The following is a 12,063-nucleotide window of genomic DNA, read 5'->3' as shown; positions in this document are numbered from 1 at the left end:
GCCTGAAGAGCAGTCAGTAATGCTGTGATGAAGAATGAATGACAAGGAGGGCGAACATACCTTCGTCGAAGGGTCGACGATGCAGGCAACGCTTCTTTGCCTTCTTACAGTCCACACAAGCCGGCGTCATACGGACCCTCCGTGCTTTGGCCAACGGAGGGGTTGGGACGTGCTCCTGCAATAGAAAAGACAGATATCATCAGCATGTGATTGAAGATGAAGTTGAAAAACGATTGAGGGTGTCATTCATACCTTCTCGCCCTCGGAGGGCACGCTTTCTTTGTCGGCCCCGACTACAGGGGGGGCTGTTCCCTGAGTGAGCTCACTCCGGGAGAGGTGACTGCCCTTCAACCACAAGTGGTCGGGGCAAAGGTCGACCTCGTCGGCCCCGGACGGCTCGCAGGGAACGCCATACTCCTTGCAGCGGGACGACGAGGTGCCGAGTCCCCTGGCCCGGGGTGGTGTTGATGGCCGGGAACCAGTGGACGACGGCATTGCGGCTCTGAGCAACGGAAACAGCTCAAGAGCCGAAGCGACAGCTGAGAGGGCTCGAAGCACTATGCAGGTTAGCAGAGGAAAGGGAAGCGAGGAAGCTGTTGAGAAGAACGAACCCAAGTGATCAGCTGCCGCCGCCAACAGACAAACGCGTCACGAAGCTCAACGGGAACAGAGCTTCGCGAGGGAGGAGAGGGAAGCAACAACGTTGCCAGAGAGGTAGAAAGAGGTTGTAACGTTTTGATTGCGCGGGAATGAGCGCAGTTCGAGATTTCGAAACGAGTCAGAAGAGGAAGGCTTGTATCTGGCACGCTGCTGGGCGAGGAAAGAAGAAGAAAGTTGCAAGAAGCTGGGACGAGAAGGTGGGCTTTATAGGGTACAAGTCCAGGTTAGTGCCAGTGGGCAGGCAGTCACTGAGTTGAATGTTGTTGTTTACAGTGAATTTCGTGTCGTGAGGTCTCTGTGGACGTGTTTTTTGTTGCTTGTCATTGTTGTCGTGGGCGACATGTCTTGTCAAACCTCACTTTCACAGTGTGAACACAGCTTAAAAGTGAAGTTACGGCAGACAGACCCTTCCACAGCCAACATGAACGGAACCTTCCAGCAGTAATTCCTACGTGTTGTTATGGGTGACACGTACCATTCACCAGGCACTGTCAGAATTCACTTTGCAGTGAATCTCCGGCTTGACAGTCGGAACTTTCCGGCCAGTTTGAAAGAAAGGCACATCTCAATCTCAGTAAGCAGCCAGGGAGGTAGGCAAGCAACGAGTAAGCAAGATATGCCTCTGTAGTGAGTATCTGGTGAGAAAGCACCGAGGTATATCAAATCAATTTCATGTCTTGCTTTTTAGACTCCCTACTCTGCTCTACTTACTCTTCTTGATGATGTTAATGTTGATATGATATCAAAATTCTACAGGTATCAAGATACATGTTATTGCTGGCTAGGTCGTCTGTTTAACGACTACTCTTCGATCGAAACGAACTCCAATAAAGAAGATAGATTATAGATTATAGAATAGACCAAAGAACCCAGATATAGCTAGCTAGCTACACACACATAGATCGACCGATCGACATCTCGATAGATAGGGGAAATATCACGGCCACAGCTCCACTTCCTCCCACCGTCCAGCTCCACCGTCATCACTGACAAACGTCCATTTCCAGCGCTTCGACTCTGCATGGTCCATCAGATCCAGCCGGTCCACCTCCTCGACGCGGATGACCACGACACGGAAGTGCTTCCTTGCAATGGGGTCGTGAAGATCGGTGACTTTTTGTCCCAGTTTGAGGTTTGGATCGCCGCTGTCCTCGGTGATGGGGCGGCCTGGGGATGGGTTTTTGAATGTGCCTGCGTTTTGTTCTTATCGTCAGAATACGTCTGGAGGAACAATTCGAAGAAAGACGTGTAGTCACGGGGAGAAAGAAATAGTCAAGTAATAGAGGTTATATACATACCTCTCATGATAGGACTGTGGTTGGCAAAGTACATGGTGACTTCCTTCTCCCAGGTCCACTTCTTCTCGTCGTCGTCATCGTCATTACCACCTCTCCGCTTCCGCCTTCGCAAACCCTTCTGAATCTCCCTCCGCGCATCCTGCTCATGCTTCTCCTCCGCCGCATCGCCGATGATGAACGCCTTCCCGCTCATCCGCCACTGCGTCATGGCCTCCTTGACCCAGAAAACGACTTCGATCGCGCCGTCAGATTGCTGCGTCAGCTGCTCGACTTTGCCCATGCGCACGTCCGTCGTGAACGAGAGCATGTCGCTCTCGAACACGGACGGGTTCTTCCCCCCGTCTTCTTCCTCCAGCTGCTTCTCCGCCAGCGGGTGCAGCTTCAGCTCGCCGAAGAAGCCGCGGAAGCCGCAGTAGCGCACGCGGGGGACGGCTGCGCTGGTTGCCGGGTCGCGCGCGACGGTAGAGACGGCGAAGTAGGGGTCTTCGAGCTTGGAGATGTGCTCTTCAAAGACGTGGCGCCAGGGAGCGGGGGCTGGGTCGGCCGATGATGATGTCGCCATGTTGCGGACGCGGACGCTGTTGCTGCTGCTGGATATGATGTGTCGTAGGTGATGCTGGAGACGGCGACGACAAGTCGCAGACGCAGACGCAGACAGAGACGCCAGATTGCGTGAGACGATTGAAGCAGGAGCAGTAGCAGTATATCGAGAGATAGATAATGGCTACAGGTGATAGCAGGTGATAGAGGTGATAGCTTTAAAGACGCAAGCAAACACAGCCTCTCCAGGCGTAAAACAAGCCCTGAAAGGAACAGTAGTATCAATCCGGAATCCTATTCCAGAGTATTAGAGTCATCCATTACCTAGGAAAAAGCATATAAATAGAGTGAATGAATAAGCAGAGTACTAGGAGCAATTACATACATACATACAGTTCAATCCATACAGCACACACATTCAATTTCACCCTCCAGATAAAAAAGGGAAAAAAAACCAAGTCAATTTAGTGCGTAAAAAAAATTGAAGAAAGGCACAGATTCTTCAAGCTTCAGTATAATGGAGGAATCAGCCTCGAAAATCGAAATTGCACAGATGACGGACGTTCAAAGTAAACTAGGTACCTACGGAGTATGGGTGGGGGATCCGATCCGCAGTGACGTCTGTCAGCTTCAGCAGCTGCCTAGTGATTAGTCAGCAGATAAAAGTTAATCTTATCAGATTGATCTATCGATTGATCTATCGATCAAAGGTTTTAAGCCTTTAAGGCACTGACTTGGGTAGTAATGATAATACTGAAATAATGATCACTGCGGCGGAATTACTTCCTCTGCATTGTATAGATATAGCGATGGTTTGTTTGGATGTTAGTATCAGAATTAATGCGCCAAATTTACTGTAAGATGTGCACTTGCTCCCTTGAACTGCTTCCTACCTACCTACCTACCTAATAATATATATATATCAAGAGTATTTGTCTGCCTTCAAACTATCTTCTTCTCTTTCTTCTTCTTCTTCTATTTCACCAACCTACTATCGCCGCACCGACACCTCCTGGGACGTATTTTTATATATATATATATATCCCCATTCGGTCTTTGAGGAAGCAGTTTGCCTTCCCACCCTGACCCAATCGCCAATTTCAGATCTGATTGGTACTCGATGGCAGTACAGGGAGTGGACCCATTATTATTAGTCGCAAGCATCTCGTTATAACTAGTACACTTGTCGATGCAGCTTTCCAGCGTGTATAAGAGTGTAAGCGCCCAGGTCGCTGACGGTTCCATTGTCGTCAGCAGCGGCCTCGCCTGCTGGCCAGTCGATATCACAGAAGAGCAGGAAAAGGGCTCCTCCTGTGGATGATGATGTATAAGTTGTTTGATTCGCGGACGGGCAGGGATCCTCGGCCACGCCGCTGGGCGTCTCCGAGGTCACAGTCGCCGAAGAAGAAGAAGAAGAAGAAGTCGTAGAAGAAATCGCGGAAGGAATCGATTTGGTCGGGGGTCTTGCTGCCGTGGGCGATTCTAAATTTATTATTAGAGAGAGAAATGGAGATCAGTGAGCGATTGCCAGCTGCCGGAATTGAATTTCTCGACAGGGACTTAGGTACTTACGGTGATCGCGAAGCGTCATTTTTCTTTTGATGCCAATAATGCTCCTCCCACACACACACCAACCCCCGACTGCGCCACCTATATATAACCAGTAGGATAATGATACAGAGAAGCCAGAAGGTCGTCTTTCGCAATCCGCATATCAGTTGTGGATTGTTCCTTTTTTTTTCTCGCCCATAATAACCATGGCTCCCCGGGGCCGTCGCCGGAGCGTATGTACATGTTCCTTGGGAATGGTTCCTCCCCATATGCTTCTCGAGTCTCACAAACCTGCAGACCTTCGGGCTCTGTATTTCGATACATCCCGTCGTCCTGCTGCTGGCCGCCATGACTCGGAACGCGTGTAGACCCCATATTTTAGGGAAATGCAGATTAGATCTCGTGCAGAGGAGGGAAAAAAAATATTGATTGATCGATAAAGAGTTTATTTAGTTCTCCTTTCCCGTTGCCCCCCCTACTCCGTAAGAATGAGAAGGCCTTTTTTTTTTGCTAGGGAGATGAAGAACTCAACGGAGCAGAATAATGGGATATTAATGGTAGTTTTGTCGACGACGCAAGTATTATTAGCATGTTGCTGTGTAACCAAGCATTGGTGTCGCGACATGCAGCGCACCGCCCGGTGGTGCCTTGGTTGCAGAATGTTTTAAGAGGTATTTAATATATGGTTAGGTAGGAAGCTCGCTTCTAGTGTACATACATTCGAGTCTCTTGAGGGCATTCAGAAACGTGAAGATACTTATCGTGCTCTGTATAGACTACATGCTAAGAAGCTACAGGTTACAGGCATAGCATCACTGAGAAACTATAAAAAGCTACCTAGCTAGACATAGACATATGATACCATTTATTATTAGAAAGGACAATTTCTTTTTTGGTTTCTGAAAACATGCCATGCCAGATAAATAAAACTCCTCAACTCCCAGGACTGTAATACCACCCTACCAGCTAACTCACTCGCTCGTTGCCAGCTGGTTAGATGCCCGTAAAGTGACAGAATTTGCAATGCAATGTAATGCAATTGAATGAAATCTCAAACTTTTCACAATGCCTGTTATCACAAAGGAAGAAGAAAAAGAGACAGACACCCATGACCGGCCCAATTAACCAACCAACCCATCTGTAAGTTTTGTACGTATGTATTCGTGTTCTTCTCTTGGTATCTAGATGAAGAAGAATCGGTCAAGTCAAGTCGAGTTCACCGTCATGTCACGTCACGTCTGCATCTTATCACCCTCTTCTTCTTCATCAGACGCGCCCTCCATGGCGCCGGCCGGGATGCGTCCCTCGTTCAGCTCCTTCTCCAGCCGGGCAATCTCTTGCAGGCTCTTCGCCTCGCGGATCATCTTCTCGACGCGCTTCTTCTCCTTTTCCGTCAGCTTGACTCGGATGGCCTTCTCGCCTGGCGCGGCGCGTTCGGCACCGGGCGCGGTGGACGGCACGTCGAAGGTGCGAGACTTGATGCCCATGATCTTGGACGCGAGCGCCGACGGTTCTTCCGGCGTGCCAAACATCTCTCTGGCCTTGGCGCGCTCCGCGTCTTTGACCTTTTGGTAGTCGAGGAACCGGATGTTGGGGTTGCGCCAGATAACCCAGAGTCGGTAATGCTGCAGAACCGTGTCAAAAAAAAATAACTCTGTTTCAACTGTAGTTTGCGTCTTGAAAACCCACCTCCTTCCTCGTAACCGGATTGTCCATCAACACCAGGTGCGTCAACCGGGGGAAATGCTGCAACGGGTCGAGATCCGCCAACTCGGCCATGTTATTCGACGTCAACACCAAGGTCGTCAGGTTCGGTATGGACGACGCCAGGTTCGGCGAGATATGATTGACGCGGTTGCGCGCAAGCAGCAGGGTTCGCAGGCGGGGGAAATACGGGAAATTCGACAGCGACGTGATGTCGTTATCCGTGAAGTCGATGGCATCTTGATCCTACAATACAACAACACTTTAGCAAAAAAAAAAAGAACCTTTCGGACGGACAAGCAGAGCATCGTATGTACATACCTTCGCGACACCAAGATTCTCAATGGCAGGAATCTTATGACCTAAATTCGTCTCAAAAAGAGAACACAAAAAATGATGAATCAACGGTGCTCCTCACTGATGAACGAATAAAAAAGTGACAGGGACAAAAAAACGAAAAACCAAGGCAAGAGAAACAAGTGTAGTATCTGTTCTTTTCAGGCAGTAAAAGACCCACCTCGGAGATCCAGTTCGCGCTCTTTTAGCGGGTTGATGTACGACAGCGAGTTTTGGATGAGCTCGACGGTCAATCGCATGGTGGTGACCTAATTAATTAATGAAGATGACGATCGGAGAGGGGGAACGCGAGGAAGAGGTGTGCGGGGGGGGAAAAAAAAGACAATAAAGAAACACAAGTGCTCTCTTTTCTATCGTCAGATCATGAAGGAACTATTCAATTATCTTCAGCAATTCAGGAAGGATGGTCAGGTTTCATGCAAGAACGTGCTAAACTTGATGGCAAGCTCCAAACCAGACGTTGAGTGCCAAGTCACGTGCTCCTCCGTCTGGTGAATTGACCACTGACGTATACAAGGATGAGGCTCCATTCTATTACGATTATTATCTTAATGTACTATTTCATTATTTTTACTGTCTTATTATTTGATACATTACCCCACTGAAAAGCTTCATGTCTAAATAGTTGCAATAGAATACAAATCTATTTTACAGCTCGACTACAGCCGACAGACGCGTTTTCGCAGAATAGAAGAGTTATGGACTATGTGACTCTGTGTCCAAAAATCAACCAAAAAAGCGTATTCCTACCCCCAGAACACCTTACCCAGATCATTGTATAACACCACCGAGCCAACAACTCCAGACGGAATAGTAAATCCCGATTAATAAATAAATATAGAGACGACCAGCTCTCAGACATCAATCGTTTGGCATCAAAGGCGTAATCACGACAGATTTGACTGTGGCCTCGAAGGACTGACCGGCCTGGATCGCCGACCGTTCGTGGTCGGACCCAAAGCCATGGGCGCGAGGTGTTCTCGACTCTCCGTTCTGACAGCTAGCCCCCTTCGATCCATCACATTGGGGCCGGAAGTCGAGGTAATCCCCAGACCGATACTGCCCGTAGAACTATTGTCGAACTCGAACTTCAAGCTCGGGGTCTGGGAACCAGTAGTCGCACCGGCACTCCTGACCGGCGATCGCTTCGACTGAGACGGGCTCGCAGACCCGGGCTCCGATGCGCGTCCGCTCTCATTGTCACTGCTGTCGCTATCAACACCTCCAAGCTCAAACTCTGGTCCCCCTTCTTCCATGACCCGTTCATAAGTTGGCGTGTTGCGTGAGACAAAAGGCAACTTTCCCCCGAAGAATCCCTTCCTGGGGCGAGAACCTCCACCACGCTTGAACAGGGCATGGATCCGATGATAGATCCGGTGACGGCGATTTCGGCCGCAAAGGAAGAAGATGGCAATGATAACCATCACGACAAAGAGAAACACTCCCGGGATCCGGCGCGGCGACTCTCCATTAAAAAGAGCATCGTGCCAGTGCTCGCTCTCCACACCTTTGGGCCCGTTCGGTCCCGGCACCAGCTCGACGCTGGGATACTGGAAGTCTTCCGGAATGCCGGGCATATTGCTTCCGAATCCGACGGGAAGGGCGTCTTCGCTCACAGGAGGCACCTGTGAGGACGCATAGAGCACAACCTTGCCCAGCGTCCAGCTGACTTCGGTGTCATCAATCTTGTTGACTGGCTGGAACGGATCAAGGAAGCCTTTCTCCTTGCCATGTTCAAGGACCTCCTTGGTCCCATTGTGACCAGAGCCATGGGTATCTTCGAGACCGACGCGAGGGATGCCGATGCCACTGTGCAGCATGTTGATGATCCATGAGGCCTTAAAGCAGACCTCAGAAGCCGCTTCCCGGTCGACCTTCGCACCCCACCGCTGTTCGGAGATACCGCTTTCGATGGCAGCCCAATCCTGGGAACAGAATTCATTGACCCTTTGCTGGTAGGAATTGAAATCGTACGCCTTATCCTTGTAGCCCATTTCGAAGATCTCATGCGTCGTGTGCCAGTACTCGCTGATTCCGATGAAATGGTTCACGTCAAAATCAATGGCGGGCACATGAACCCCATGCAGAAGGCAGGGTTCGTCGGCGCAAGGAGCGTCTTTGTCCAGCAACGGATGGGTCTTCCGGAGACACTCATCGAACTTTCCCGTCCCAATGAGATATGTCTCCGAGGGAGGGTCCGACAGGAGCTTGCCATCCAGCGTAGTCCGCAACCCCCGTGGCAGACAAGGATCTGGAAACTCCTTGACACCCGGGCCCTCGCTAGCTTCCTGGATGAGCTTGACATAGCGATGTCGAGTTTCGCGGACGCCGAACTCCAGCCACGATGTGACGAAAACTCTGTACTCCTGGGTCGACCCGTCCACGTTGCGCAGTCTCAACAGTTTGAGGTCGTTGGCGTGCTTTTCGGCTTCCGTGGCGTTGGGGGCGAAAGCAATCTGGGCGGAGGCTCCGCCCATGTCCAGAAAACCGTAGGTATGATGGTTCTTCCCATGGTCATGGTTCTCTGGGGAGTCGAAGCTCCCCAAAAGATAGTTGGTCGCGATCCAGCCGTAGAGACCTTCCGTCTCTCCCGGAATCACCTGGATATGGAGGCCGCAGTCGGGCAGCAGGAAGTCGGAATTCGAGCGGAAATAGGAACAAATGCGGTCCAGAATCAGCCCTCGTTCGATATCGTTGAGCAGTCGCATGCCAGCCGTGGCCAGCAGAAATATGGGCGTTTCTTTGACGGCGTGATTGGGAACGATCTCCAGCGCATGTTTCAGAAGGGCGTCCAGATGATCGGGGCCCACCTGTTCCGGGTTGCTTGCGAACGATGACACGCCTATGCCCCGCGAGATGGCCAATCAGTCTAGATGACTCGACGCAATGACGAGGGTCTCGCGCATCCTCACCGGGATGGATCTTCTTCGTCCACTCCTCCTTGGTCTTGATCTTGGGCAGAGATTTCAGCTCCTTCGGTTTGGCCTCTTGCCGCGCTTTTGCATTATTGAGCCACCGATAGATATGTACGCGAGTCCCCTGGGTAGAAGCGGTCAGAGCAGAGCATCGTGAGTAACGATGCAGACGACTTACAGACGAGCCAGCGTCCAGGATCACTGCATAGCGCCCTGAAGAATTCGCAACAGCGTCAATATCCAGCACGCAAAACGGTCGCGGATCACATGACAGCGGACGGAGGAGACCAACATTTACCCATTTGGCACAGCGACGGACGGACTATCTGGAGAGCATGGTACGGAGGGGTTGGTATGTGGCGACAGGGTCGATCAGCGAGTGGGCAGGGGTGGGAACGGTTTTTTGGCGGCCACCTGGAGGACCAGCTTCAAGTGGAAGGCGAGACGAGGATTCGAAACGAACGGCGGAGGAGTAGAAAAAGGCAGTAGAAGAATTAAAAAGAGGAGCGAAGAAGAAGGAGAAGACGGTGGTGGTGGTGGTGGATTGATTAATTAATTAATTAGGGCAGGGTGTGATGAAGATGGGAGGGAGATGCAGCATGGGCCGGGGCCAAAACGGACGCGACAAGAGTGATGGCCGCGAGCGTCACCGGGCGGCAGGGCGGGCGGTGGTTGGCTGGCGGGCATGCAGTGCGCAATCAGAGTGAGCAAAGCGTTGCAAGCCGCATCCGGCATACGTCGCCTGCAGCCAGGAATAGCAGCAATGCAGAGGACATGTTTCAGATCTGCATGTAGATAGATATTAATCTATCTTATCCCGCATGCGACGCTGTGAAGCGAAACTGAATTTAGCCGAAATTGGCTGATGATCAGAAGATACAGCAAGGATGAGCCATGTTATCTGTATCTGGAAGAAAGAAAAAAAAAGACTTTCTATTGATTATCTAAAGCTTCGAAGTAATAGGAATAGACGAACGATTCAAGATCTACAGGAAGTAAATTGAATTACTGGTCGCTCTTCTGCGGCTGCTCGACCACTGCCTGCTCGCCGGGCGGCGTGACCGTCTCCCCGATTGGGCCTTTGGCCAAGCCGTCCAGCATGCTCCAGTCGCCAATCTGCTCGTCGCAGAACTGCGCTCGATCCAGCCCGATCATCTCCGCCTCTTCACTGACCCGCAGCTTCATGCCCGGGATGCACTTGAGAATGTACAGCAGAATGCACGTCACCACGAACGAGTAGCCCGAGATGGCACAGATTTCCGCCAGCTGCTTGCCGACCTGCACGCCGTTGCCGTCGATCCCCCCGGGCGACAGAGTGCTGCCATCCAGCGCAGAGACGGACGACGAGGCGAAGATTCCCGTCAGGAAGGCGCCCACGATGCCTCCAATGCCATGCAGCTTGAAGACGTCCATCCCTTCGTCGATATGGAGCCAGTCGTTGATGTTCTGGAGCGAGCAGCAGACGACAGCCGTGATGAATCCGATGCAGGCCGCCAGCCAGACGGAGACATAACCCGCCGCAGGAGTGATGCCTACCAGCCCAGCAATCGCCCCTTCGCATGCGCCCACCACGGAGAACTTGCCCCGGTGCCGGATATAGTCCACGAGGACCGATCCGAGAACCCCCGTGCATGCGGCAGTATTGGTGTTGAATGCAGCCAACATGGCTCGGACAGAGGCATTGAGAGCAGAACCTCCCTGGAGAGGTGTCAGCAAACAAGAAAATGAACCAGAAGGCAGCAGATGGACGAGCTCACATTGAATCCAAACCATCCGAACCAGATCAGGATGGTCCCCAGGAACACCAGGGTCGTGTTGTGAGGCTTCCCGTGTGTAGGTTCGCCGTTGTGCTTGCGCTTCCCCAGGACGAAGGCATATGCCAGGGCAGCCCATCCGGAAGAAATGTGGACGGGGCCACCCCCGGCAAAGTCCAGCGATGGCAGGTTATAGAGCCATCCGTTGCTGTTCCAGGTCCAGCAAGCAATCGGGCAGTAGACGATGGTCGCCCAGAAGAAGCTGAAGATCAGAGATGGGAGGATGTTTCCTCGCTCAAATGCACCCCCAACCACAATCATGACCTGATCGTCCACACAATCAGCACCGATAGACGAGAGGGCAATGCGAGAACTCGGCAAAGCTGGGAATTCTACTTACCGTGCAGGCGCAGAAAAGCTGCTGGTAGAGGCAATAGACGATTTCTGGGAGGACGGCAGAGCTTGGCGAGGGGGCAGCCATGACGTTCATCATGCCAAACGCCTTGAGGCTTCCGATGAAAGGACTGGCATCTCGACTAAAGGCGAGCGAATAGCCCCAGAACATCCATTGAAAGGTAACGCTGCCGCGCGCCTGGTCTCAGCTGCGTCCACGGAATCATCGTTAAAAGACGGCGCATTATCCTTACACTGCAACGATCATCAGAGACTGGAAGAGAAGCGCCAGGGCTGACTTCCGCCGCGCCAGCCCGCCATAGAGCAGACCGATCCCGGGGATGATCAGCCAGACTATGAAGCCGCAGAACACGATGTATGTGTAGTTGTATTGGAACCCGTCATATTGGGCATTCACGTCGACCTTTGTTGGGTCGCCCCCGTTGGGGATGGATGCGTTGAATGTCGGCTGGTTCTCACAGTTACTGTTAGTGAGAGCTGGCAGATGGCAAAGATAGGTATATCGGAGATGGTTCTCGAGGGTTCGTGCTCAACATACAAGGTCAGCAGCCATGAGCAGCAGCAGATCTGTGTCTCTTGATTTTAGAAGAGAGAAGAAAGGTCCGCGATCAACAATAGACTAAAGTCGAAGGCGTCCCACTGCCTAGGTAGGTAGGTATGTACTGTACCTTCCAAAGTAAGAACTACTATGGAGATCTATCTCCAATTCCCCGGCTGCTCTTCCTGACCTAGGGGAGTCACGTTCTGGACTCTTATACTACGGAGTACAACGACTCTGCCCAGCTCTCTCCAGACTACCCACCTAGGAAGGTACCTAATGTCACGGCCCACGAAGCCGGAGTATCTTGGCGATAATAAGAAACAGAATCT

General features: G+C 51.6%; 5 protein-coding genes across 5 annotated transcripts; all 5 read right to left on the bottom strand.

Moving 5' to 3' along the window:
- T310_0697 (uncharacterized protein) lies at positions 1–495 on the bottom strand (the record flags this gene model as incomplete). Its single annotated transcript, XM_013476447.1, has 3 exons — positions 1–2; positions 61–175; positions 253–495. Coding segments are annotated over 3 exons (360 nt in total), but the record flags the coding sequence as incomplete, so codon positions are not given.
- A 1,102-nt stretch (positions 496–1,597) lies between these two features.
- On the bottom strand, positions 1,598–4,424 carry T310_0696 (uncharacterized protein; the record flags this gene model as incomplete). The annotated part of the gene is made up of 8 exons (XM_013476446.1): positions 1,598–1,851; positions 1,959–2,682; positions 3,085–3,139; positions 3,400–3,403; positions 3,491–3,510; positions 3,680–3,980; positions 4,130–4,148; positions 4,341–4,424. The coding sequence occupies 8 exons, from the start codon at positions 4,422–4,424 to the stop codon at positions 1,598–1,600; spliced, it is 1,461 nt and encodes a 486-aa protein (XP_013331900.1).
- Positions 4,425–5,281: 857 nt separating this feature from the next.
- T310_0695 (Propanediol-phosphate dehydrogenase) lies at positions 5,282–6,349 on the bottom strand (the record flags this gene model as incomplete). Its single annotated transcript, XM_013476445.1, has 4 exons — positions 5,282–5,674; positions 5,739–5,999; positions 6,075–6,115; positions 6,271–6,349. The coding sequence occupies 4 exons, from the start codon at positions 6,347–6,349 to the stop codon at positions 5,282–5,284; spliced, it is 774 nt and encodes a 257-aa protein (XP_013331899.1).
- Positions 6,350–6,997: 648 nt separating this feature from the next.
- T310_0694 (Apyrase) lies at positions 6,998–9,801 on the bottom strand (the record flags this gene model as incomplete). Its single annotated transcript, XM_013476444.1, has 4 exons — positions 6,998–8,952; positions 9,023–9,149; positions 9,204–9,347; positions 9,763–9,801. 4 exons carry the CDS (start codon positions 9,799–9,801, stop codon positions 6,998–7,000), a joined length of 2,265 nt encoding a protein of 754 aa, XP_013331898.1.
- Positions 9,802–10,030: 229 nt separating this feature from the next.
- On the bottom strand, positions 10,031–11,746 carry T310_0693 (ammonium transporter; the record flags this gene model as incomplete). Its single annotated transcript, XM_013476443.1, has 5 exons — positions 10,031–10,723; positions 10,783–11,103; positions 11,180–11,315; positions 11,427–11,641; positions 11,732–11,746. The coding sequence occupies 5 exons, from the start codon at positions 11,744–11,746 to the stop codon at positions 10,031–10,033; spliced, it is 1,380 nt and encodes a 459-aa protein (XP_013331897.1).
- Positions 11,747–12,063: the final 317 nt, after the last annotated feature.

Source organism: Rasamsonia emersonii (genome assembly GCF_000968595.1).
Source record: "Rasamsonia emersonii CBS 393.64 chromosome Unknown ctg1118621759958, whole genome shotgun sequence".
NCBI classification, from domain to species: domain Eukaryota; kingdom Fungi; phylum Ascomycota; class Eurotiomycetes; order Eurotiales; family Trichocomaceae; genus Rasamsonia; species Rasamsonia emersonii.
This window is presented reverse-complemented; position numbering and strand designations above follow the sequence as displayed.